General features: G+C 40.0%; 2 protein-coding genes across 4 annotated transcripts in view; one reads left to right on the top strand and one right to left on the bottom strand.

The window, feature by feature from the left end:
- Nucleotides 1-990: 990 nt before the first annotated feature.
- Nucleotides 991-22858, top strand: sycp2 (synaptonemal complex protein 2). The gene is made up of 46 exons (XM_069140567.1): nt 991-1014; nt 1123-1272; nt 1358-1489; nt 1572-1676; nt 1758-1782; nt 2187-2272; nt 2377-2471; nt 2562-2596; nt 2710-2852; nt 2979-3031; nt 3346-3391; nt 3613-3717; nt 3850-3910; nt 4216-4364; nt 4610-4666; nt 4924-5010; nt 5881-5986; nt 6740-6864; nt 7057-7107; nt 7856-7916; nt 8028-8073; nt 9362-9441; nt 9533-9966; nt 10075-10202; nt 10309-10345; nt 10453-10523; nt 10614-10659; nt 10760-10803; nt 10886-10946; nt 11123-11288; nt 11393-11457; nt 11551-11727; nt 12430-12561; nt 13038-13172; nt 13751-13904; nt 14605-14906; nt 16151-16420; nt 16581-16632; nt 16789-16917; nt 17818-18008; nt 18284-18378; nt 19036-19135; nt 19324-19382; nt 20519-20597; nt 20873-20929; nt 21150-22858. The coding sequence occupies exons 1-46, from the start codon at nt 991-993 to the stop codon at nt 21204-21206; spliced, it is 4863 nt and encodes a 1620-aa protein (XP_068996668.1). The 3' UTR covers nt 21207-22858.
- The window catches only part of phactr3a (phosphatase and actin regulator 3a), a 38030-nt gene continuing 35559 nt past the window's right edge, over nt 21661-24131 (bottom strand). For all 3 annotated transcript variants that reach the window (XM_069140430.1, XM_069140431.1, XM_069140428.1), the window contains exons 8-12: nt 23870-23925; nt 23514-23575; nt 23208-23348; nt 22755-22831; nt 21661-22291 (exon numbers count right to left, since the gene is read on the bottom strand). In XM_069140430.1, coding sequence (XP_068996531.1) covers nt 22276-22291; nt 22755-22831; nt 23208-23348; nt 23514-23575; nt 23870-23925 — 352 coding nt within the window. In that variant the 3' untranslated portion in view covers nt 21661-22275. The remainder of the gene's footprint in view (nt 22292-22754; nt 22832-23207; nt 23349-23513; nt 23576-23869; nt 23926-24131) is intronic.

Raw genomic sequence — 24131 nt, 5'->3', positions numbered from 1 at the left:
AATAACTGTCTTATATTTGTGAAAGCCATGCCTTGTTTTAACTGTATTATAGGGACAGAAAGTCACGATACGTGACGCATCGTATTTGGTGACCCATCAGACTCTGTGACCTGTCGTGTTGGTTAGGTTGTTTTGGGAAGAAGTCAGGTTAAAATTCGTATAAAGATATTTATTAGACCCGTATAAAGAGATCCATCTCTTTGTGCAGGTCTGGTGGTTAGGTTAAGAGCATCTTGTAGGTCAGTCACAAGAGTCCGACGGGGCACCGAAACCCGCTGAGCCAGCGGACCAGGGAGGAGGAGCCTGGTTGGCTCGAGACCAATCACGTGCTTGCGTGTGATTGACGTGAAGAATTCGCGCGTTTTGGAAGCGGACGGAATGAAAACTGTTCCCCCCAAAAAACATGTATCGTGTCATGTTTTTTAACGACATTTGAAACCACAGTAAGTAAAACCATGAGAATAATCCAATCTGATCAAGTTTCCTCGACGATTTTTTATTTTTTATAGTTATTGAGTGCTCGCTTACAGCTATTGTCGGAAATTGTTGTTCGCTAAGAGGTTAAGCTACAATTAGCGGGCAGGTACGTTCTTGTTACGACGTAAGTTTGAACGTCAGTTAAGTTAGAAAGTGTTGAGTTTTAAGTTTGACTTTATGTACAACGTTAATGACGTGGATCATCTAAAACAGGATTTATTTATTTATTTTTGTTAATAGTGTTCACAGATACACGTTAATCTCGTCAACAGAAAGTTAACGGACATCATCTCACTAACGTTTCACGTATCACGTGTCCACCCGACATCGGTTTTTGACTTAAGATCGCCTCATTAAAGTTCACAAATAACTGAGCTTTGCCTGTACTAGAGGTTACTGACTGTTCAAGTCGCTTTATAACTGGTGGGTTTATGTTTGCAGTTGTCCTTCGCAGTTATTTTTTTTGAAGAGAGCACAAGTTAAGTGGTCGTAAACATTTCCTCGGAGGTAAAGATGGCATCGGGTCAGAGCGCACAGGTGGGAATGAATGGCTTTTTACACCTCAGCTTACATCAATACTTACATGTTTTTTTTTTTGTTTGTTTGTTGAAATACTGGCAAGAAATAAACTAGTAAACCCTTTTTCATGGGCAGTTGGAGAATGTCATCGATGAGGTGTTGAAGAGTCGGGATGTCCGAGCACTGGATGTATTCTTGCAGAGGGACATACGTGAGGAGACCCCAATGAAATGTTCCCAACAGTTTCTCACCAAACTGGATAAAGTCATCGGCCGGGTAAGATGAAGCCGAGCACACTCGCCGACACACCGTGAATGTCAGTTTTTTGTGGATTCAATGAAAGTGTGTTCATATCGTTTAGAGTTTGGATAAAAAAGATCCCAAATCTGCCAGTCTGGGTCTTGTCAGCCTCTACAAGTGTGGGAAATGCCTAAAACTACCCGGTGGTGGTCAAGGACTCGCAGGGTTAATGGCTCAAGGCCTGATCAAAAAGATGAGTATACACAGTGTACGTACTGTAATATGTGTGCTGAATGTAATTAAATACTTAGTTGATTCAACCTGTTTTTGTTCACATGGTGCAGTGGTTTGAGAAGTGCAGGCAGCTGTGGATCCAGTGCGGCCTGCAGTGGGATGAGACTTTGTTCACCCTAGCAGAGGACTTCTTAAATGCCTTAATGGTGAGCTAGAGTTTGACGGTAAACACACCTTGCATAATACAACATGTTAAGTGTCCCTAATTTCTTTTCTTTCTTTTACAGGCAATTCATGAAGCCTGCAAAGAGGGTATGGTTTGTAGCCTGCATGTCTTTATTTGAATCACATCCTCAGTATGTGTTTGGTCTTCAGTTGTTACTTTTTAGCACCCAGATGGAAATTTAAACGAACATGTGTTTGAAAAGAATGTAAGCTTAAAGGTAGAGTATTTCTTGAATTTCCTTGTTTGTTTCACGGCCGGAGCAATCGTTAGATTCTTCTCATGGTATTGCAAAATAAAAAGTCATTTTTATTGTGTTGGGCGACTATCAATTCAGGTGATCTTATTTTTTTTGACGTATTTCTGTTTGAAGGAACAAATTTAGGTGCAAGCTAATTTATCAAGATGTTTGAACAATTTCATGATGACCCTCAGTATATAAGAAAAAAAACATAGTCTCTTAAACGGTTTTGCTGCCACATGTTTTTTGCAGGAACATACAAAATCACTGAGTCCTTCCTGTATCCTGTCGGTCAATTGGCGGTAGACCCCAGAATCTACACCCTGATCCAAAAAGAGGTTTGAAATATTTTTAAATCCTATGTTGTTGTTTTTTAGTAGAATTGAGTCTGAGAGACGGAGGTGTTTGCTTCTTAATTAATGTCCTCATAATGTTATAACAGGCAATTCGTAAATTTAACTTAATTCTCGACAAAGTCCCTGTGGAGCTTAAGAAAGACAAGAAGCTCCTAACATCCCAGGATGCCTCAGATATCATGTAAGTTATAATTTCTTCATGGTACGCATCGTTAGGACTCATGTTTACCCTATCCCATACACTCTTGAACATTTGCTTCTTTTTCTATAGGATCAAACTGGCTGGTCAAATAATGGAGGGTGGTGGTAAGTTTTTTTTTATTTTTATATATATATATTTTTTATTATGAGCAGTGCAGTCTCTCATCACACGGAACCAGGAATAGATACAAAAATGTACAACATGTTTTCTTCGTCAGATTATGACTTGCAGTCATCCCTGATGGAGGCGTTGTGCAGAATGGCCACCCCTGACCAGAGGAAGAAGCAGGCAGATCGGTGGTTCAGCATGGGGCATGTGGCCACTGCCTTTGCCAAGATCCGTGATTCTGAGTTTGAGACGGTAAAAGGAGACAACTTCAGTTCATTTTGTCATTTGCATTTACATTTTCATCTACCACTGTGACAATTTATTTAAATCGTACGAAACTGATTTCATACACATGAATGTGCATTTTTGTGATTTCAGGCTTGTCGCAGTTTTCTCAATATGGTGAACGGGATGCAGGGAGACAGGAGAAGGTAGACACATAGCTCAGTGCTTTCTAAGACACGGCCTGGAGGACTCGATGGGTCTTTAGGGTTATCATTCAAAAGAAGAAGATTTGCATTAAACTGTTATTCACTCTGGAGAATGTATAAGAATAACAGTGTTGGTCATAGGTCACTTACAGGATAAATATTTTTGTAACTCTGGGCCAATTCATCTGGAATATAATGTTACTTTAAACTCTCTTAATATAAACAGGATTTGGCCGTTTGCAACCAAAGAAGGGTTCACAGACGTTGTCGATGACTCTTAACAACTGAATAATAGTGTCTTCTCTGTACTGCAGAGTGTATTCTTACCCTTGTTTGGAAGTATATCTGGACAAATATGAGGTCAGTATTAACTGGATTTCAATGCTTCTAATAGATTTTCGACAAAACCTCAATTTCAAACTACTGCATGATTGAATATCCAAATTTGCATAGGAGCAAAAACAACAGATTGTTACCAAAAAGCCTTTACCTTGTTAGTGCAATTAAGAGCTCTAAATTTTGATCATGTCACACTTCATCATTTACTGTTAGTGTTGAAAGGTTTGTGGTTATGTTGCCAGCTGCTGATGCCCACGGATGAAAAGCTTGAGGAATTCTGGATCGATTTCAACCTCAGCAGCCGCAGCATCTCCTTTTACTTCTCCTTGGTTGACGAGGAGGCGCAGGTACTTCAAGATCATTAAAGTGCAAATCAAACGGCAACATTTACATTCAGCTGATACCAACAAAGTCTTGTGGAAGGTCAACAGTCAACATCTGTTAGAGCTCTTACAAAGCGTGATTTCCCCTTAATGTAGGAGGGCCACTGGGAAACGATATCTATCAATGAGAATGAAGTCCAAAGCTATACGGTTACAGGTAATCAAAGCACAATGACTCCTGCATTTCTGTTTAATTTCCATAAGTTAACCCATTTATACAGTATGTCGTGTATTATGTTTATCCATCCATACAAGGATAGATGGAAAAACACAACAAAATTGTTTGTTAAATGCATTTGCATACATTAGTGTCTTTTTTGTCCTTTCTTTAGTCAGGAAAAGAGCACAACAGATTGATGAAGAGCACTTTGTGAAGAGGTCACCTTTTTATGTGCATGTGACTGGTTTGTCTTTTAAGTATGTGGTCCAATACAAACAGTTTTTTTTTTTTTTTATCTGCAGAGGAGGGCAAGAGGAAAATCTTGCAGATAAAGATGTCAGAGGTGGTGGTTGTTGGTGCAGTGGAGGGCTCCTGTCTTACCATTCGTTTCAGCTCCTCCCTGGACATCCTGCAGGCTGCTCGTAACATCTATGGACACAACAAAAGCAAAGTAAAGACGCTACGGCTTATTCACTTTATCTTTACTGACTGCAACTAATAGGAATATTTATTAGGTTTTCTTGTTTCACCACAATACATGCAGGACCAGTAAATATATTAAGATGTACAATAATGACATTGAAAAGCAGCATAAAAAGTCATTTGTTTTGAAGCAACCACATTCATGTTTTGGCTTGAAGCAGTATAGACTGTGAGCATGGCACATTTGCATTAACAGGTGTCTCCTTCTCTCAGGGCACATCTGTCGTGAAAACTACAGCTAAAACTGTTGTGGCAGAGAACTGCACCCAGGTAATCATTGGTTTGTTAACGTGATACTTGCAAAATGCAGCTATAATGTGATCAATGTGTCATCACAGTATATTAAATTGGCAACAGTTGGGACGCCAGAGATCAAATTGATAAGGTGCAAGTTGAAATTACAGTGGGTGTTGAGCCTTTGTAATGAGGTTTACATGTTTATATTGTATCAGACATACTTTGAACATTTAAAAAAAAGTACTGTGTGTGTGTGTGTACGTGTACGTGTACGTGTACACACCATCCAGGTTGTTCCAGAGAGCCAGGTGTCACCAGGTGAAGGTGAGAGAAGTACTGCCCCCTACCATTTGCCTGCTCCAGCTGCACCTGTACAGGTAAAAGAGTTTTGTATTGTACATTAAATTAAAATGTTTAAAGGTAGTACACTTTACTCCACATAGGTTTGTCAGGGACAGTGGTATTTTACTGTTCATTTTGCTCATAAACATACATATAAAGACTTATGTTTAGACATAACTGTAGGTCTGTTGAGGTATTACACTATTATGTATAATACTATTATGTGTAATAGTGTACTATTATGTATAATTTGATGCATAACTATTGCATAATTGTTCATTGAGTATGTTAATGTAGTGACTAACACCATTATGTTTTATGCTTACAAAATATGAGTCAACAGTGGGTTGTTAAAAAGAAAACAAACAATTGTTAAAAGGCATTAAAGTTTCAAACCAACATTTGAAGTAAAGGAAGTTTGAGAAAACAAACTTATTTATCTCAAACTGAAGTCAGTTAAGATAACCAGTTGTGGTCAGTTGATGAATATAGTTTGTAACTATTACACTGAACTGTTCTGTGTTGTGGCGGCCTCAATTAAATAATGCACTAAGTCCAAACTGTTTGTTGCCATTTTTCTGTAAAATTGTACACCTGACGCCTGCAGTACTTACGATCAGTCAGTAGGGGGCGTAGAGACTTCAGAGGGAACCTGACATTTTATGTTCAATCCCTGACCAGCAATTGCCTGACTAAGAAGTTAGTGACATCGCAGACATTTAATCCATCATGACAGTAGAATGTCTTCATTTCTATTCTGTACATGATGCTATGCTTTTAGCTTCATGTGGAAGGTATTAGATGTAACATACTAGTTAATGGAATTTTTTTAGCACCACATTTAAATTGACCATTTATTGAGGCCACCCTAAAGACTCCCATGTGCATTCTGCTTTTCCATCCAGATGGTGACCCCAGCCAAGAAGAGGATTTCAGAGTCCACAACCTTCATTAGCAGCAGTTCAGGAGGAGTTGTGCATAGAAGCAGGTCCCTCGCTGTTATGCAGTCAAGTAGGTGATGCCACAAAGTATCAAAAATTCATACCAGTTCCAGTATAATTGTATGAATTTTATTATATTACATTTCCTTAGAAGTCTTAAAAACTCTAAAAGTTTCAAGTAAATAGGGTTTTAAATTCTTAAAGGATATAAAACGGACTAAAACAGTTTAGCTTACTTGCTATGGGATCACAGATTTTGTTTCTGTCGCACTCCTATTCTTTGATGAATACTACTTTCATCATGTATTACAATCTGCAAACAATTATCATACATTAAACCTATAAGATAATAAGAAGCTGTTCATGAGGAACCACTATATACTTTAATAAGTATTATATAGAGAGCGAGCTAAACTAGTTTTATCTCTAAAAACCAAACAAACAAAAAAAAAAAGTTTTTTTTTTTCTTGACAGTTTTGTCTGATGCCTTTGTGTTGACACATAAACTTCAGGAAAGTGTTTAGTTGAGAGAGAAAACTGTATAAAGGAACAACGGCTGAATTCCGAGTGTTTGTTTGCTTTCTTTTGGGTTTAGTTGAGATCGTTTGTGACTGTATTTGAGTTCATATCTCTCTAACTGATTAAGTCCTGTCTATTCCTTTTCACATCCACAAATTTGTAGCCCAAACCATTCCAGGCAGGTCGTCCTCCCTTCGTAAAAGCTTCTTTATTCTCTCTTTCTTTTGGGGGGGATTGTGACTGAAGATAAATTAAAACAAGGCATGTAAATGCAACTACGACATTGTTTTTTTCTCCCTTCCAGGAACTCCAGCCACGGCCAAAGATAAGGCTTCTCTGGAGATGGTTCGTTCATGTGACGCAACTGTTAAGGCCTGCAGTGACAGTACAACCCTTGGCAGCACAAAAGCAGCTGGCATGAAAGAGCAGGTATGACACAACACGGAATATACTGCATTCCACCATGGTACAGGTGCTCAAAATACTGTGCACTATTTAAATCCTGACTGGTCACTCAGCAGCAAAATCAAAATGTGACATCATTGTATGCAAAATGCAAAAGTTGATGCTGTTTTTTTACTTTGATTTTATGGTATCTGTCTCTGTGATAAATCTCTACAGAGTGCAGCCGCCAAACAGGTCATCAAGAAAAAGGTTGACAAACACAAAAAGGTAAAATCATCTGTAAATAACATTCCTCTACTACTGTTAATAGAAATGCTTTTGCTTTCTGAACTGTTTTCATTAAATGTGAGTATGATACAACTGAACTGTGGACACAGTAATATTGATTTGGACTCTTCTTAGTAATTTAATGGGTTAACTATTCAGAGTAAATCCGATAACCCTAGACCCTAATAATGATTAAAAAAAAAAAAAATAATAATAAAAAAAAAATGTGTATCTTTGCTTCTGGCTCACGTTCACTGATGTGAAAACACCTGATTTCTACCTAGTAAGAGAAGGTGTGTGTCCCTGTGATGTCTCCTGTTGGGCTGCTGAAAGTGCAGTTAGTTCAAGAGTCAGTTACAGTGGGCAGCAATAGAGGATTTTGTTCAAAAGTAGTTTCGCTGACTTCACTGACATTAACAGCTGAGAATGAGAGAGCAGCCAACATATGAGTCAAATATACCGTGCCTCATGCTGTCTGGTGCTGGGCTGTTCTCCGTTATCCTTCTGTTTCCATCGCATTCATTTATTGGTTGGATTATTTTCAGACAAGACAGAATCTGTATAGTTTACAGCCTGTCATGCTGTTGCTCCTCCTTAACTCTACATACAACATACGGATACTAATTCAACTGACAAAATGTAATGACTTTAGTCCGCGACTCGAGGGGGTTGCTGTAGAGAAAAGTTGTATGTTCTTAAAAGGTTAAGTATCACTCAGTTACATTTGGTTTTTCTGCACATCTTGCAGGACATCCCAGTGGCAGAAGCAGTTCATATGGTTCTTTCTGGGGAAGAAAAGAAGTCTCAGGGTATTGTATAGCTATTCTGAATTATAGTTAAGTGTAGACCTCAGAAATACAGCTGCACTGTTATTCTTCTCAGATTGAATTTGAATTCATCACTGATCTTTTTACTTCCAGACCATAATTTTGTGCCTGACACCCAACCCAGTAGTGGGGGAAACACGTAAGTACTGTTAATAACCTCCACTCTGTTTTCAGACCTACTGCCATCAGAGTGTTGTATGTTTGTGTGTATACGTTATGGGCCTGATTTATTAAGATCTCAAATAAAGGGTACTAAATTGCGTGTTCCTTCCAAAAGTTTGCATTTTTTTTGCACCCGTTTGGCGGGTGATTTACTAAGAGTAATTGCGTCATTGAAATCAGGTGCAAATCGCTGTATTTAAATGAGGGGTTTGTGTGTGTTAAAGTGATTCCAGCAATGGAAAACAGAGCGACCGCAAAAGGAAAAAGGAAATCTGATCCCATTGAAATTAAGAAATATAAATATAACAAGAACAAAACGCCAGAACGGAGATTATCAGCAAGAAAGTCAAACTGTGGGAAAACAGAAAGGTGAAAAAAAAGGCTTAATAATAAAACGTCGGCCATAAAGCAGGAGGGACGGTGGATGAGATCCTCTAACAAACACCGACCAGCAGGGCCAGCTCTTTCTGTGATGAGCAGGTGACTTTTCATTCAGTGCCTCGCGAGTGCTCGGTAGCCTTATGAAGCTACCTGTGAATTCTGCGGGACACATTCAGGACCTGTGACAGCACACCTGAATAACGGGACTGGGTGGGACATCCGAGCAGCGTTATGCTGGAATGATCCAGACGCAGGACAATGCTGAGTCGTAAGAAGTTTTTTAATTGCTGGTATTTAATGGCTCCTACTTGTTGTTGGCTGTCAATCATCATTCAGTTCATTCAATAACTCAGAAGTGTCATCACTGGACAAACGATATATCTGAATAATCTTTCCCTCTGACGTCTCAAAAATGTTTCCCCGGGTGTAAAACCACGTTCTCTACGTATCTTTAGTTTCCCTGCGTCTCCTTCTCACCACAATAATAAGAGCAGCCGTCTCTCCAGATTTGCGCATCTGATTAACACGTTCCTTTCAGTCGTACTAAAATACACAAGTAATCACTTCTCCTGTTTCTACTTTCAGGTTCAGTAAATATCTTTACGGGTGCTAAATTGTTCTATTTGCATGTTCCCTCCCAGTATGTTGCACCTTCAAGCAGAAACGTCCAATATTACATATCCATGAAGGCAAACACGCAAAATGGACAACGTGTGTTAAATTTCACATTTGAAAGACGCAATCCTCACTGCACGTCGTTAGTAAATCTACTAGGACATTTGTTTGCGGGTGGTGTGGAGTTTGCGCATGATTTTACACGCAAACCTTTAGTAAATCAGGCCCTAAGTGTATATAGAGTATATCTAAATATATTAACCTTACAGATCCTCTTGCTGGAGCAAGTTCTCAGTTTCTGAAATGGTGGTGATGCCCACACAGAAAATCAGCTCTCTGCCAAGACCTGGTAATTAAAGAAGACATTCAATATGTTAAATAATTTCTATAAAGTATTTCAACTTTAATTTTGTTTTGAATTTTTTTTTTTTTTACTGTAGCGCCTCATTCAAGTATAGCAGGACAGCAGGAGTCCCGCCAGTCCTCAGCAAAGAAATGGTCAGTTTCAGACTCGAGCATTTGCCAAAAGCAGCTCCATATTGAACTGACCGAGCGCCTGCAGCAGGTCCTCAGTGAGAGGAACCAAGACCCTGCACCCCAGGAGCCGGCTGCATCCCAGAGAGAAATGTCTGATATCAGAAGAGGCTCTAAAGACCGGAGCACTGGAGACCAGTCAGTTTTGTCGTTGTGTACTCCCAATGTGCAGCAGGCCCTGAGGCATGCTAAAGGGAAGAGGAAAGGCCAGACATTAATGGAGGAAAATGCTGTTCCAGTCAAAGCTTCAGGCAAGATCTCAACAACCAAATCTCATCAGGAGATGAAACCACCAAACGTAAAGGTTGAAACTAAGAGGACCCTTTCACACAAAGAAAAGGTTTGAATTCTGTAAAATGTATGCAGCTTAAGTTGATGTCTATTCCCACTTTTGTTTTTATAATGATTGTTTCATGTCATTCTTACTACTTCTACTGTCTCCACTCAGAGAGATGCAGAAGTTACAGGCAGCATGGTGAAGCTCATCTCCAGCCATTATGAGATGAGCACCTGTTCTACCGAAAAACGCAATGCAGAAAATACCCCTCGGAACTGGATTCCTCCTCTTGTCAACAGGTAAAAATGTAGGGCTTGCAAATTTTTTTTTTTTCCTCTAGTAAATGAAAAAAATCTCATGCTCTGCTTGCGTAAAAGTGCAATTTTTGTTGTGTTTCTGCACTAGGCCAGTCTTCAATATGAGCTGGCAATCAACTGGTAAAGTAAGTAATCAGACCTTGATTTGCGTCTTATCTTGGCTTGAGTCATATTAAACCTTACTTACTTTGGCCCTGATTGTTTTACTTAAGATGATCTTTATTCGCTATAGAGACAAATATCTGGAGCTGTATGCCAAATAGAAGCTCACATCAAAACCACAACAAAGTCTGTCAGGAAGAGGTAATATACGTCAGTTATAAGACATTTGGAGAAGTCAATTCTTTCGGTGTATTTTTAAACGTATTTAATACCTTGTTTTCTGTTGTACAGAGGAGACATTTTTTCATTCAATATTGATGCACCGATGAGTATTGGGGTAAATATTACTAATGTTGGTTATTTCATATATTTGGATGTATTATACCTGACTCTTTAGAATGCCACTAGTGTTTAAAGTCTCTTTTATTGCACTTTAGGGGTCTAACAAAACCTTCACAAACACGTCTGCCATATTGAGCAGGTAGGGTCAGCCAGTAGAATACAGCCATCGAAATTCTTTATCACGACATTGTATAAAATCAAACTCACATATTGTTTGACAGTGGTATCGACAGCTCCTCAGTACTCATCAGCACAACCAAGACAGATCAACCTGCAGCAAAAGTATGCTTTCATTCTACTAAAGTGTTTTATTAGAGACGTTAAAAGAACATTTGCATGTCTCTCTTTGTCTGTAGAAACATGTATGTTTACTTGCTGCATGATGTGCTTCTGTAGAAAAGCACAGATCTGTTGCTCTGTCAGACTTATCTTTCCTCTGCTACCTTTGTGTGTTGCAGAACAAGCGATATGTGAAAAAGCATCTGTTCAGTGACACAGACACTGACAATGCCATGACAGAAGTCAGCTGGCTGAGAGAATCAAACAGGAAGGCCAAACCTAAAATTTACGAATACTCCAGGCAGGCACCCGTCCAACCTAAAGCTGTGCCACCTCATACTTCAGGTAAGCCGTTAAAACCACACATAAAGGCTAAAGACTTCATGTAAATACAGTTATTTAAAGATGTTAGCAATCCAATGCATACAATGTGTTGTCTTTCATTGCAGACGAATCCCCGGATTTCTTCCCTCTCTCTGCAAAAGCTGTAATGGCCAATGATAAGCCCAGTAAGGTAAAGACGTTTTATTGTTTGTTTATAAATAATATGCTTATATGCCAGTGATGCACTATCCCAGTTAGCCACAGTGTGTCATTGTTGTATCAGAAGAAGCCCTATTTGAAGAAGGCAGTGGGTCAGCCAAAGAAAGCAGCAGCAGCACCCAGCAGACCACATGCAGCTGGCAAGAGGCCCAAGAGAGCTGCAGCCATCTCTGCCAAAAGCTACAGGGTGCCAGATACTGATGACAGCCAGTCAGAACCAGAGAAGCTGCCTACTCCTAAGGCAAAACACTCCTTTATTTTCTTGTTATTTTTTTAAAACATACATTTGTCCTTTTTTTTTTTTAAACACTGCTGAATAAATACACACCTATACGGCTAGGTTTGTCCGAGCACAAAGCTTTTAGTCCAATATCTATCTCATAAAGTATTGTGCATCTGCCCAGACCAAATTACCATTTTGATATTCAGTTGATTAAAGTTATGATGCACATTATTGTGTACAAAGTCAACATTACAAAGGAGCAGACATCCATTAGAGCCATTACAGTCAGTTACAGGCTTTACAAACATTTCAACAAGTCAAACTGAATCATGGCTCCAAACACTTTATGAAATGTTTGTTTTCACAGTCAGTTCTCGTCTTTTTGACACTCACAAACTTTATTTCTCACTTAAACACACAAAAAAACACCTTGATGAAAACTTGTGTCTGTATTTAAATAAACTACTTGAGTAACAATTCATTAAAATTAATAATACATATATCTTAGATATTACTTGTTTTAAAGCCAAAAATCTGAAATTACAAACACTCGCAGTTGCAATTCAAGGTCTAGTTTTTAATAAAGTATTATACATCAGAATTTAGCTCGGGCAGTTTCCATATCCGTAGGACATGGTACACAAACACTTGTGGGATTGATTTTCTGTAGTACAGCTGCAAATAGAGTAACATAAAGCTGTTTTTGTCCCTTAAAAATAGTACACTGTGACTGATCATTTGGAGAATACTGAGGAAAAAATGAAGCAAAAAAAGACCTTCAGCAAACAAACAACCAAAAGTTCAAAGAAGCTGGAGTCAGAGTCTGTATCGGAGAAGCCACGCACTTCCAAGGTAGAGGCCACTGTGTTCATTTGTTTTTGTTATCCTGATAAAATGATGTGCATCTCATCTCTACATAAGAAGACACACACTTTGCTCACACTTCGTTGGGGACTTGCAGTAATTTGACTAATCTTAGGCTCTGTTTCCATATGTGTTGTGGGACCATAGCAGTGTACAGTGTACCAAACAGGCATTTTTTAAGAACTGGCATTTGATAATTATATTTGTTTTAAAAATTGTCGCTAGTAAACATGCATTAGGTAACATCCATTCAGAACTAACAGAAATGTGAATAAAACTGCTCTAACTAATGTCCAACTAATCACTGTTTTTGAAACAAAATCACGCAATCTGAAAATCATTCCTGCTACTGATCTCTCTAGAATATACAAGACTAATTAGTTGCTGATTGTGTTGTTTGCTGCATGAAATAACACCACAGTTGTTGTAGTAGTAGACAGTTGCAGTATTTTGTTGACCAGCAGGGGAAGAGTGAGAAGCCCTTTTTAGAAGTGCCAAAAGTAAAGAGAAAAAACACCTTCGCTGAGCAATCCACTGACAACTACAGGACACGGGACAGCAACATCCAGTCAGATAAGAAAACGCCATCTGGTCTCAAGGTGGGAGTCCAGCCTTCTATCCAGGAGATTCTAGCTTAAATTTAGAATTCCATCAGACTGTGAATTAAGTTCATCAGCTGAGAATAGTTTATTGTAATGATTGACTTATCATGGTCCCATTTGAAAAATTCTCATTAAATCCTCCACAGAAAAAATATATAAAATGATATGTAGGGCAACTGACAGATTTACATATTAGTAGATTCTGACAGTCTATTGTCAAAGCACAAATGTAAGCCTGCATGTTAACATGTCCATTCAGATAGATTTAAAAAGAATATACTGTTTGTAGCGGATCTAACTGAATGAATTGTGCTGGTCTGTCAAAATTATGACATTTATGAATGACCACTTTATAATTATTGCTCCCAGTTAGAAACATTCTTAAAGCCATTTCGGGAAAGCAATTAGCCATATTTACATACAGCATCCTGTCTCTCATTTTATATCCAAGGACAAAAGATATATTTTATGTTAAGCTGCACATAAGACATGTTTTTGAAGCCTACACTTGTGTGGTGTGTTTCTGAATGAGTTTCATGTGCACAGATCTTCATAACAGAATTGCAATTTTTCAGCAGAAAAGACCTGAGAATGTTCTTCAAGACACTTCGACGTTGAATAAGAAAAGTGTCACGACTGCTCAAGTACAGATGAGTGCTTTGAAGGATTCCTGGGCTGCGTGCCAGACCTCTTTCTGTCCATCCCCTCCTTTCATCGAGACCATGAGATGTAAGATTCTGCAGAGAGCCACTCATCCGCATCAAGAGTTAGATAACAGTCATTTGACTCCTTTGACATCAGTTCATGTCTGTTAAATGTTTCATGTTGATCAAATGGTTCAACTCCATCACTGTGGCCACATGCGTTACTTAATAGCCCCTTTTGGCACTCGGCTGACAAAAATTGTTTCCTGTCAGTGACAGTATTGGCAAGATAATCTGTTATTTTCACAATGTAGGGCAACACTGCAAATTTATTTAACCAGCTCGAGGGGTTAAGTGTGCCTAATTCACAGGCACTTACTTTCTGAGATTTATTCAGGCGGGCGCAGGGCCTGACTTCAGTCAGTGAAGTCCTCATGTGGCACAGGCTGTGGCTGGAGCCGTGTTGAAATATATATTATCTCTCAAAGACGAAAAGAGGATTTGAACTTGTCCCACCTGACACGGTTCAGGTTCAAAAGAATATCCTTTACCCAAAACCAAAAATGTTGAACACATTTTATATAAAGCATTTATTTGTGCAAACTGTGTGGCTGCGCAAGATGCATTTTTACTCAAAAAAGTGTTACATAAAGAACCCTTTTGCTCTCCAACCTCTTAGCTGTAAAGTGATATGTAGAAAAGCATGTACATAATGACCTTCTGCTCTCTGTCCAACTTCTGAAGCCAGCTGTTTGAACATCTGTGCTTATTTTGGACCCTCACAGCTGCCGAGAGGTCAGCCCCGACCTTGAGTTCTACTCTCTCCCCTCTCCTCACCCCGCGGGGATCCCCACTCCCTGCCTCCCCTGACCCTCCCTGTCAGGACACCCCTTTGCCGATCCTGCTGCTACCCAAACCTCGCTCTGCAGTCAGCAGTAAAGGCAACTGCAAGCCCTCCACTTCCTACAGTGCAGAAAAGAAACGCATCTCATCCAAGACTCGGTCCATCCGGTCTGTGCCCTCCCTGCCTTTACTGAGAGGTCAAACCCCCCCGCTCAGTCCCCTCAATGGGCCGAGTGCAGCCGAGGTACATCACCTTTATGTCACGCTCATGGATTCTGTGTCAAGGGTTAGGATGACATTCAGTGTAGGATAATACATGCTCCCCCTTCACCCTGGCGATATACAGTACTGTGCAAAGGCAGGCATTTTAGATGTCGCATAAAAATGTTTTTGTCATTTGATATCTTTTGTATTTGTGTTAAAAGATAGCAGAAGGTCTTAGATTTCCAAAGATTCCATTAGCAGATAGTGAAATATACCTGAGAAATATTTGTAGGTGTTAAATAAACTAAGTAGGTAGTCGATTGCAAGTGTGGTCAGGCCAAATAATGATTTGCTTTATCGTTTTGCCTTAATGTACCTTGTTTTAAATAAGAAATCATTGAATTGTTTTTGAAGGAATCCTCACTTCACAGCACTTTCATAAGTGCTTGAAACTTTTTAACGGTACTGCATATGTGCAGTCTTGTCAAGAATACATTTTAGTTTTCAGATGCAACTGAACTCACTTCATCTTAAAGATGTTTTAACATCTCATGTCAGAGTCTTCATCAGTTTTGATGAGCAGTGGGAAGTTCTGTGGTATTTAGCATCTTTGAGTTATTCGCACACCTTTACTCTACAGAGAAGTCATTGACGTCACCCGACAGGCATGCGAGAATCAACTGGAGTAACATGAACGGTTGTGTGAATTATTAGATGACTGAAGGCCTTCTTACCCGCAACCTAGAATTTAAGAAAGTAGGTCTGTGACCTAAGCATCGCTGGTCGAAAGTCCCAGACCAGCCGAGAACATGTGGGTAGAGAACGTGACGCCGGAACACTTCACTCACTCAACAACCATTTCCTAAGGTTTCAGGATCTCTATTTAGGCAGCTTCAGACAGAAAGACTCTTAAACTGCTGAACCCTCAACTGCTAACAGTTGTTCGGGGTAAAGCGAGATGAATTGGGTTTAACCAAGCCATTTGAAAGATTTTATGATAAGTACATCATGTAATTATATAGAAAATGTTGAAATTGCAGATGATGTTCTGACCAGATGAGTAGCATGATTGAAATGACCTATTTAACTGCAGGCAGAGCATATAATAGCACTGTCGCCCTTCATCTGAGATTCTCAATGCATTGTGGAAAATGTAATTTACTGTCACTAATTCATGGCAGACATGGTGATTAGACAACCACTAAATGAGTTGCCATATTTCTTCTTGTCCCTAATTTTTCTTTACTTTCCTTACCCCTCCAATCTTTTATTTGTCTGGTCCAGCAGCACCTATCATCAGCTAAGTCTGCTTCGTCTCTGTCCACTCGGCCCCTGTTGACATCCACATTCCTTGAACTGGACAAGCCACCCGTGCCCTCTCCTCAGTCACCATTCCCTGAAGACACCATTAACCACAGTCGCCACTCTGTCTCCAGTAAAGTGTCTTCAGTATCCCGGGTTTCACTCAGCCAGTCATCCACTAAGTCATCCGTACTCAGTAGAAGAGTTAAGGACAGCCGCTCTGCTTCCCTGGCTGGGTCTTGTACAATAGAGGTGGGAGCTCTTTACTGCACTTTATTCTTTATGGTTGCATTATTATGACTGTTTGGATAGATGGGAGCACTGAAAAGCACTAACTGGTTCCTGAAATGTGGTTTTTAAATAGACGTAGCCATCAAACAAACAGCTAACACATTACTGTCCATCCTGACAGAAATCACCACTTCCAGACCGAGACCTGACACTTGAACAGCGTCATGTCTCAGGTAAAATATCTGTTGTGTTCATCTTGCTCTTTGGGCCTGGATGTCCTACTTACTGAAATCTTAACCCCCAAGCGAGGTCTGTTTTAGAAGAAATCTTAGAGTGAAGATGAAGTGGCACAACATGTAAAGTATTTTAAAATGAAATTCTTATTGCAGGACCCCGTCGCAAGCGCCACATCTCTTTGTCCAGCAATTCTGAGGAAGATGAGAAGGAGGAGAGGAAGAAAAGCAAGATGAGAAGGCAGCGTTCTCCTCGGATGAAGCCAAGGAAATTGTTTAAGTCCTGTAAGACATATTAATTGTACAAATTTAATAGTATATTAAGTCAAGAAAAAGTACTCTGGATGGAATAACACCGACCCAGAAACCCTATCCAGAGCCTAAAAACACCGGCATCAATCACACAAACGATTATGAATGCCATCATGTCAGATTTTAAAATACATGGTGACTGTGTGCCATCATTTTCATAAACAAACAAAGAAGTTTTGTTGGTTTGAATTTTTAGTGTAATATTCTATAATTAAGGCCAACTGGATCCTATGATCTGATGCCTGAACTGATCATTTATATACTACACAAGTAATCCAATACATAGGTCCTTAAATGTACTTTTACGTACTGAAACATGAGTACTAAATAATGTTTCGCCTCTCCGTAGGGTAATACACACATTTCCTTGTTATTTCAGCAAGCAGATTCATGGTCAGGCCCACTGCTGGGGAAAGAAAAGTAGTTTAAAGGACGAGGACAACAAAGAAAGCAGGCCAAAGGATAGAACTTTTAAAATTACCAAGAAAATATCAGAAGAAAATAAAAATACCAAGAATAAGACTGTAAAAGACACAAGTCATGGCGCAGGTACCCTTTTCCTCTGTTTTTACCCAACATGAGATTCAGAGTGATTTGGCAGGGAACAGATCTTTTGATGTTTTGTGTTTGTTTTTTTTTTAACCATTAAAAATCACAAAAAAGTTCAAAGTCAACTTATACCAGAACAAAAGATATTGTTACAATTCGATGTGCTTTACATTTTTGTGTATTGGATGGTATACAAAGCGAAAATATTTATTGAAGCACAGCCAAAACTGTTTTTTTAATATTTTTTTTTATGATACAACTTGTTAAGATGTGAGTCGAGCCCTTCTGATACTCTCTAATCACTGGACCCTCTGTTACCCACAGTCGCAGAAGCGTCTGCTCTGGAGGAGTTGAGCCAGGTGATGTCTTCCTCTCGCATGAGCTCCAGCCACTGGGAGGCAGAAGTGGTGGACGGAGACATGGACAGGGATGAGGATTTAGAGTTGAGAGAAATGACTGTAAACCCAAATAACCTGGGTCAGCATATGAGCTCTGAGCTACATAAGAAGTTCCAGGTTAGACATTCATACAAAAACACACATTTATAAAGTCAACAGGGCAACACTTTCTTTAATACTTTACATTACGTTGCTGCCTTGTTAATGAAACTCTTTGATTTATTTTAGACATGTTAAACACACATGGTGACATGTGTGTTTAACATGTTTAAGAAAGCACTGAAAATGTTTTAGATGTAGTCTATTCTCATGACTTGTCTTGAACACTAATAATTATGAAATTCTGAGCTTCTGAACTGTTGTTAAATGCCACCACATGTGTTTGTGTTCAGAACCGTTCTAAGATAATAGAGGTTTACAACAAGCAGTCTTTGAAGACCATGCAGCAGCACGTCTCCTCCATTAATGTGCAAGTTACCAAAAACAGGTTAGTATGTACGTGTGTTGGAAACAAACCATGAAGCTAACCTTTCTGTTCAGTGGTCATATGTAGTTCAATTCAATTTTATTGCCTCACTGTGCTTTAAATACGAAGGTCAAGAATTTAAAACATTATAGAGAAGAACCCAGCAATTCTCACACGAGCGACAGTAAGGAAGAAAAACCTTAAACATAACCAGGCTTAGAGGTCGGCAACCATCTGCCTCGACTGGTTGGGGTGAGCGGGGAAAGAAAAGAACAGCATAGAGACAATAAAGAATAAACACTAGGCAGGTTAGTGGGGTCAGTAACTCCAGATCAGAAACATGCAGCTCCAGAGACGAGAGATACCTGCAGAAAGGTTACTCACGGTTACTGATGATTATACAATTAATGTGCAAATTCAGCATTTATTACCACAAAGATATAACTTGATTTGATGGCTTTTTTTTTTTTTTTACTTCTAATGTCAAAAAAACAACTGGGAAGCCGTTCCTTATTTTTCTAAAGCAGTTCACTGTAGTTTACTCAGTTAGTAAAACTTTAACTTTGTATTTTTTATGTTTTCCATCTGTACAGTGTTGTTTTCCAGTAAATACAGTCTATGTTTTGCACGTCATTTTAGATTTATTTTTCACCCAGTAATCTTCTCTGCTGTGTACAGGACTGAGATGATTGAAAAGGTTAAGGAGGTCTTGTTGGAAGAGATCCACAAATTGGAGCAGGGTGACACAGTGCTGAAAAGCATGGAGAAAGACTTCACTGTAGGTCACTCTGACTCTTTCTGTCTCCTGCATTCTCTTCTGTCTCTTTCACACACAGACACACATGCTGTAACATTTTGGGAGAGAAACAACAAGATCTCTCTCTCTATACTTTTCTGTGAGACTAACCGCCACTTAATATGACGCGTTGTTCATTTGACCAGCGTCTGACCATTGTTCTTTCACAGATTCACTGGAAAAAGCAGACCATAGCGTTCCATTCTTACCAGAAGCAGGAAACCAGGAGGTGAAATTTAGGCTTGTGTGTGTGTTTGTGTGAGCAATGAAAGAGCAGCGTTGTTAGTGCCTCACTTTGATCATTGTAGCCCCCACAGGCTGAAACCCAAATGTTGAACAACACACTTGTTTATTCTGTAGAACAAGGATTAAAAAGTAGGACTGGAAAATACGTTTTTTTTCCTCGAGCTTATCATAAACTAAATATGCACCCTACAGCACAAGCTGTTTTTTTGGAGGGATGTAGTCAGTACTTCTTTGTGTTACTAAGCTGGGTTAGTGATGTTTAGGGAGCAAACAGTCCCCTACGGTTATCCCGCCAGCACCCAAATATGTATATAAAGCATCCAAATGCATCAACATGAGTCACCCTCTTCGTGCTCTAATTAGCACACATGATCCAATGAGGGTCCTCTTCTGTGGGACTGGTTATAAAATCAGCATTTCATCATTAGTTCTTCGCTTGACAAGCTCAAGAGTAACTCGTATCAGCCCCTCTATTACGCCTGACTTTGTTTAAAATGTGCTGTTGTTGAGTTGACTCCGTTGGTTGTTCCCTCTCTGTCCTTGTGAGTGCGACTTCCCGCTTCTGAAAAGCATCACATTCTGAGAGGTGATGTGTTGAATGGGCGAGCTGAGGCTTCATTTAGCCACATAATTACAGAGAGGGACTGTTGTCTGTTCTGGCAAACACTTTCACCATATTTTGTCAGTGGTCAGTTCTTTCTCATCTTACTCAGTAGTTTCATCCAGAGCAGTTGAGATGGTGGTCACGTAAATGCTTCGAATTTTTCAGATTCATGTTCACACAGGTTTATAGACTTCAAGCTTTCTGCTTCATCATTTATTGTTAAAAAAAAAAAAATGTTTTGATTCTGAATCCCTGACATCCTTTGAAGTGTTGAGACGTACCATGAAAAACATGTAAAGGAAATCAAATACAACTTCTCGAAAAGTCACTTCTTTAAACCATTTAAATACTGTCACTGTGTCAAGTGAACCACACTAAGTGCTGTTGTAGAAACTATGCATTCAGTATTTATTTCCTCTGTGGGTTTACACAGTATATTTGCATTTTTCCTTTACTTCCAGCTTGTGTGTCTCCCCTTCATGTGGTTGTGTGACTGTCTGTTTCCTTTCCTCCAGAAACGAGACCCTGAAGAGGGCCCTCCAGAGCAACATGTGTCACAGTGTGGAGTTTGAGAAGAGAATATTCACATCCCAGGTCAGACCCTCCGGCCTAAACTTCACAGTTGACATCTAATATGCGCTTCATTGTGTTGCTGAAGTGTGAGAGACCAGTTGGCTGTTTAAATCCAAACCAAAAGTAGGACATGTCACCTCATCCTGTCAAGCAGTCAATCTGTCCGGTAATTTTTTCGCTGAGTGGCCTTTATAACATTTTTCTTATCTCATCTGTCTCACCCCTTGCTTGTCCTGACTGTGTCGTGTACTGTGTTAACACCGCTAATACCACGCTGCTCTACCTGCTGATTTCAGATGGGCCTGATAAGAAAAGACATGAAGTCGGTTCAGGACAGACTCCTCAGTGAGATGGTGAGTAAACACGAGCACAGGTGGCGCTTCAGCATGGAACAAAGCAGAACATTCGGTCTGGCTTTAAGTTGTGTCCTTCACTCCGTCAAGAGAAAAAATTCTCCTCTGAAAGCCTTTACGTGACATCCAGTATTGGAAGAATTTATGACTCAGACTATGTTGTGTAACATTTTAAATTGTCTGTCCTGGTTGTTTCTTTGTGCTTGTGTGCCGTCTGTAGCAAGAAGGGGAGATCCAGAGTGTGAAGAGAGGACTGCATGCTTTGTTTTTCCCCTGATGGAGTCCACTTTAGTCGTGACTGAGGTCTGGACACAATAAACCAGGTTGTGTATTTCATTGTGTAATGCACACTGACCTGTGCTGATTTTAAGTTTGTATGCAGTGTTAATCTTTCCAGGTTCTGCTTTCATTGTCTGCAGATGTGTTCAGTTTATTCTGACCTGGATGTGTTGTTCCTTTATGTTCGATTTTTTTATTAGTAATGTTTTGTTATTCAAATGTTATTTATAAATTCAATCATTTTTGGTGTGACTGTTAGTAAGTAAAGGTAATTCGCTTTTCTGTGTCTTTGTGGCTCTGTGATATTTCAATATAAATTCCTGATTTGTTCATGTAGGTTAGTTAAGCACTGAAAAACTAAACATTGGAGATCCTCGTTGCTTTTTAATAATTCTTTAACCTTATTCTTAAATTGCAAATAAAAGTGTTAAAAAAACAAACGAGATAAGCCATTCTTAAAAAAAGACCTTGTATTTTGAAGACAAGTAGTGCTTACAAAGGTATTTCTCTTTTCAGTGAAGACATTGACGGTCCCATTCCGATTGACATACTGTATGTACAGTTGATATCAAATTCATCCCCAATACTACCTCCCCCAGACTGCACAGTCTTTACACAGTCCAAGTGACACACTATTCATCAGTTAAGAAAATGTGAAGCTGGTCACATGCACAACTTCTTCCCACTACACGGATTCACACCGCCTTGTCAAAGGAGTTCATGAATTAGTACAAAAAAAAACAACAATGACTGAATGACGGGATTGTTTTTTTGTTTTTTTTCCCCCTCCGCTCTTGTCCTGAGAGTCAGAGGCTCCATCAAAGTCTCTTTCACCAGCCAGCTTCCATTTGGCATCCAGTAGTCTCCAGGACACACTGCCACAAACATCACCCTCATCTTCTCTCCCGCGCCTTCATACGGATAATACGAGGGTGCTGGAAGAATGTTAAAGACACGCTGAAGACGAAAAGGCTCCAGGCTCTTTGAACTGTCACCACTGAGCAGCTTCGAGCAGCTCCAGAAAATTTCTCAGCTCGGCATTTCTTCACAGAAGAAACTCCCCACTTTCACGGCCGGTGGAACCTGCGGAGACAAAACATGCGGTGAAACCGTGTGTAAAGGGGGAAAGGTACGAAACGTGAGCGCAGAGGGTGCCTTTGTCATCGCTATTATTGCAGCCATGAATCAGTTCTGGGGAGCTATTTTAAGCCCGGCCAATAAATTTGCTGAGAGGCTTGGACATGTGCTGTCCTTCTTATCTTCCCTCTGGTTCACTGTTACAACTCACAACAAGGTCCCCCTGCTTTCCAAACAAGCTCAGCCAAGGACACCGTAGCATTTCATCATTTCTCCAAGCCCGGCAGCGCCGAGCTCTCCAGAGGACAAACCTCCCCCTCCCCAGTTTAGAAGCACTCCCATCTATCTTTAGCTCCGCAGTGCTCGCTCGATGAGCAAGGAGAGCTAAATTTAGACTGCGGCAGCCCAGAATAGACATGCATGCATTTCCAAACACTACGCACAGACACACACACTTCACAATACTGACCTCGTTAGGTGTTTGCTTGAGGCATGCACTTCCATCTCTGTGCTTTTGAACTCGTTCAGCTCTTTTCGGATTGCGGCCTGTGGGGGGGGGGGGGGGGGGGGGGGGGGGGGGGGGAGTGGAAAAACAACCGTCAGTGCATCCCTAAGTGCATCCTGAGCCACCGGGGTGCTGCAACCTCTGCACAGCAAAGTGGGAACAGGACCAAGAAAAAATATAATCAGGCAAAACATTTTAAAGAGAACGGGGGATTTTGCGAGCTAAGCTGATACCGGCATCATGCAGTGGTGATAGTCTTGAGCACCGGGTCACAGAAATTGGGGATTTTTTTTTTTTTGTAATCAGACTGACCTACATATGGAACTTGTTTTGCTGATAAATCCAAGTGATTCGTGGCATGTCATAAAGGTCAACATGGGGCCGTAATCTTGACTGTGTTCAGGCACAAATACACACCTTGTCTGCCGCTGAGAGACGAGTCCAGGGCTTGTCTGCTCTCCTGTCGTAGTCCTGAGCTTTGGCCACCTCCACATAGTCACTGAAGCGGATTAGGATCTTTCTGTCTCGCAGTTCATCTACTGTGGGCCGCTGGTTGAGCTGGAACACAAGAAAATCTCAAACATTTGCTGTTTACTTTGAAGGGATCAGATTCTCAATGTGCTTTATGACCATAATGTGTATTTGCTTGATATTGGTTCGGTGTTCGTTTTTTTTTTTTTTTTTTTTTTTTTTTTTAAATATATGTGTAATACTCAGTCACACCTTTCTGTTTAGCCGCTGTTTGATCTCCCTTCTCTCTTCTTGTTCTGTCTGGTCATTTCTCTCTGAGAAAAAAGAAAACACAAATTAGAAATCCTATTAAGTCAGCAAGCCAAAAAGCAATATTATATTATATTATATTAGTTTCCCCTTAAACAATATTTAGAGTACAGAAAGGGAATGTGCACTCATGCGTTCTTTGGGTCTTGAATAATGCACACCACCAGACAATCTGTGCCATCTTTAATGCAACATCCCTGTCATACTATAGACGTGTTTTAAATACGCATATTCCATTTTAAACACGAGTACATTCGCGAGAAGAGACGGTAGTTTGGAAACGGGATATCTGAACTCACGTTTCAAGATGTTCCGACTCTCCAGCTCCTCCACATTCGGCCTCTGGCTCAGCCTCCTGCGAAGAAACACCAGAACCACGTTTTGAACCATTTTGACTTCCCAACAGTTTTGTCCTCTTTTTTTTTTTTTAAACCGGCTGTAGTTTCTTCACTGTGCGCGTTCTCGAGAGGAATCCCCTATGTTTCCATCTCGCATCCAAACCGCGGCTGTGATTCTTCGGCAGAGGCGCGCCCCACATCTGGAACAATCAGCGAAGCGCAA

This window comes from Embiotoca jacksoni, unplaced genomic scaffold, assembly GCF_022577435.1.
Source record: "Embiotoca jacksoni isolate LCO1_2020_lvr unplaced genomic scaffold, fEmbJac1.0.p SCAF_9, whole genome shotgun sequence".
NCBI lineage: Eukaryota > Metazoa > Chordata > Actinopteri > Embiotocidae > Embiotoca > Embiotoca jacksoni.
This window is presented reverse-complemented; position numbering and strand designations above follow the sequence as displayed.

What these genes read in the sequence shown, in the direction of transcription:
- sycp2 (XM_069140567.1), top strand. Translation starts at nt 991, where the DNA reads ATGGCATCGGGTCAGAGCGCACAG. An exon ending in CCCTTTCACACAAAGAAAAG is followed by an intron (nt 9,967 to 10,074) that starts GTTTGAATTCTG and finishes GTCTCCACTCAG; the next exon opens with AGAGATGCAGAAGTTACAGG. An exon ending in AGAAGCTGCCTACTCCTAAG is followed by an intron (nt 11,728 to 12,429) that starts GCAAAACACTCC and finishes CCTTAAAAATAG; the next exon opens with TACACTGTGACTGATCATTT.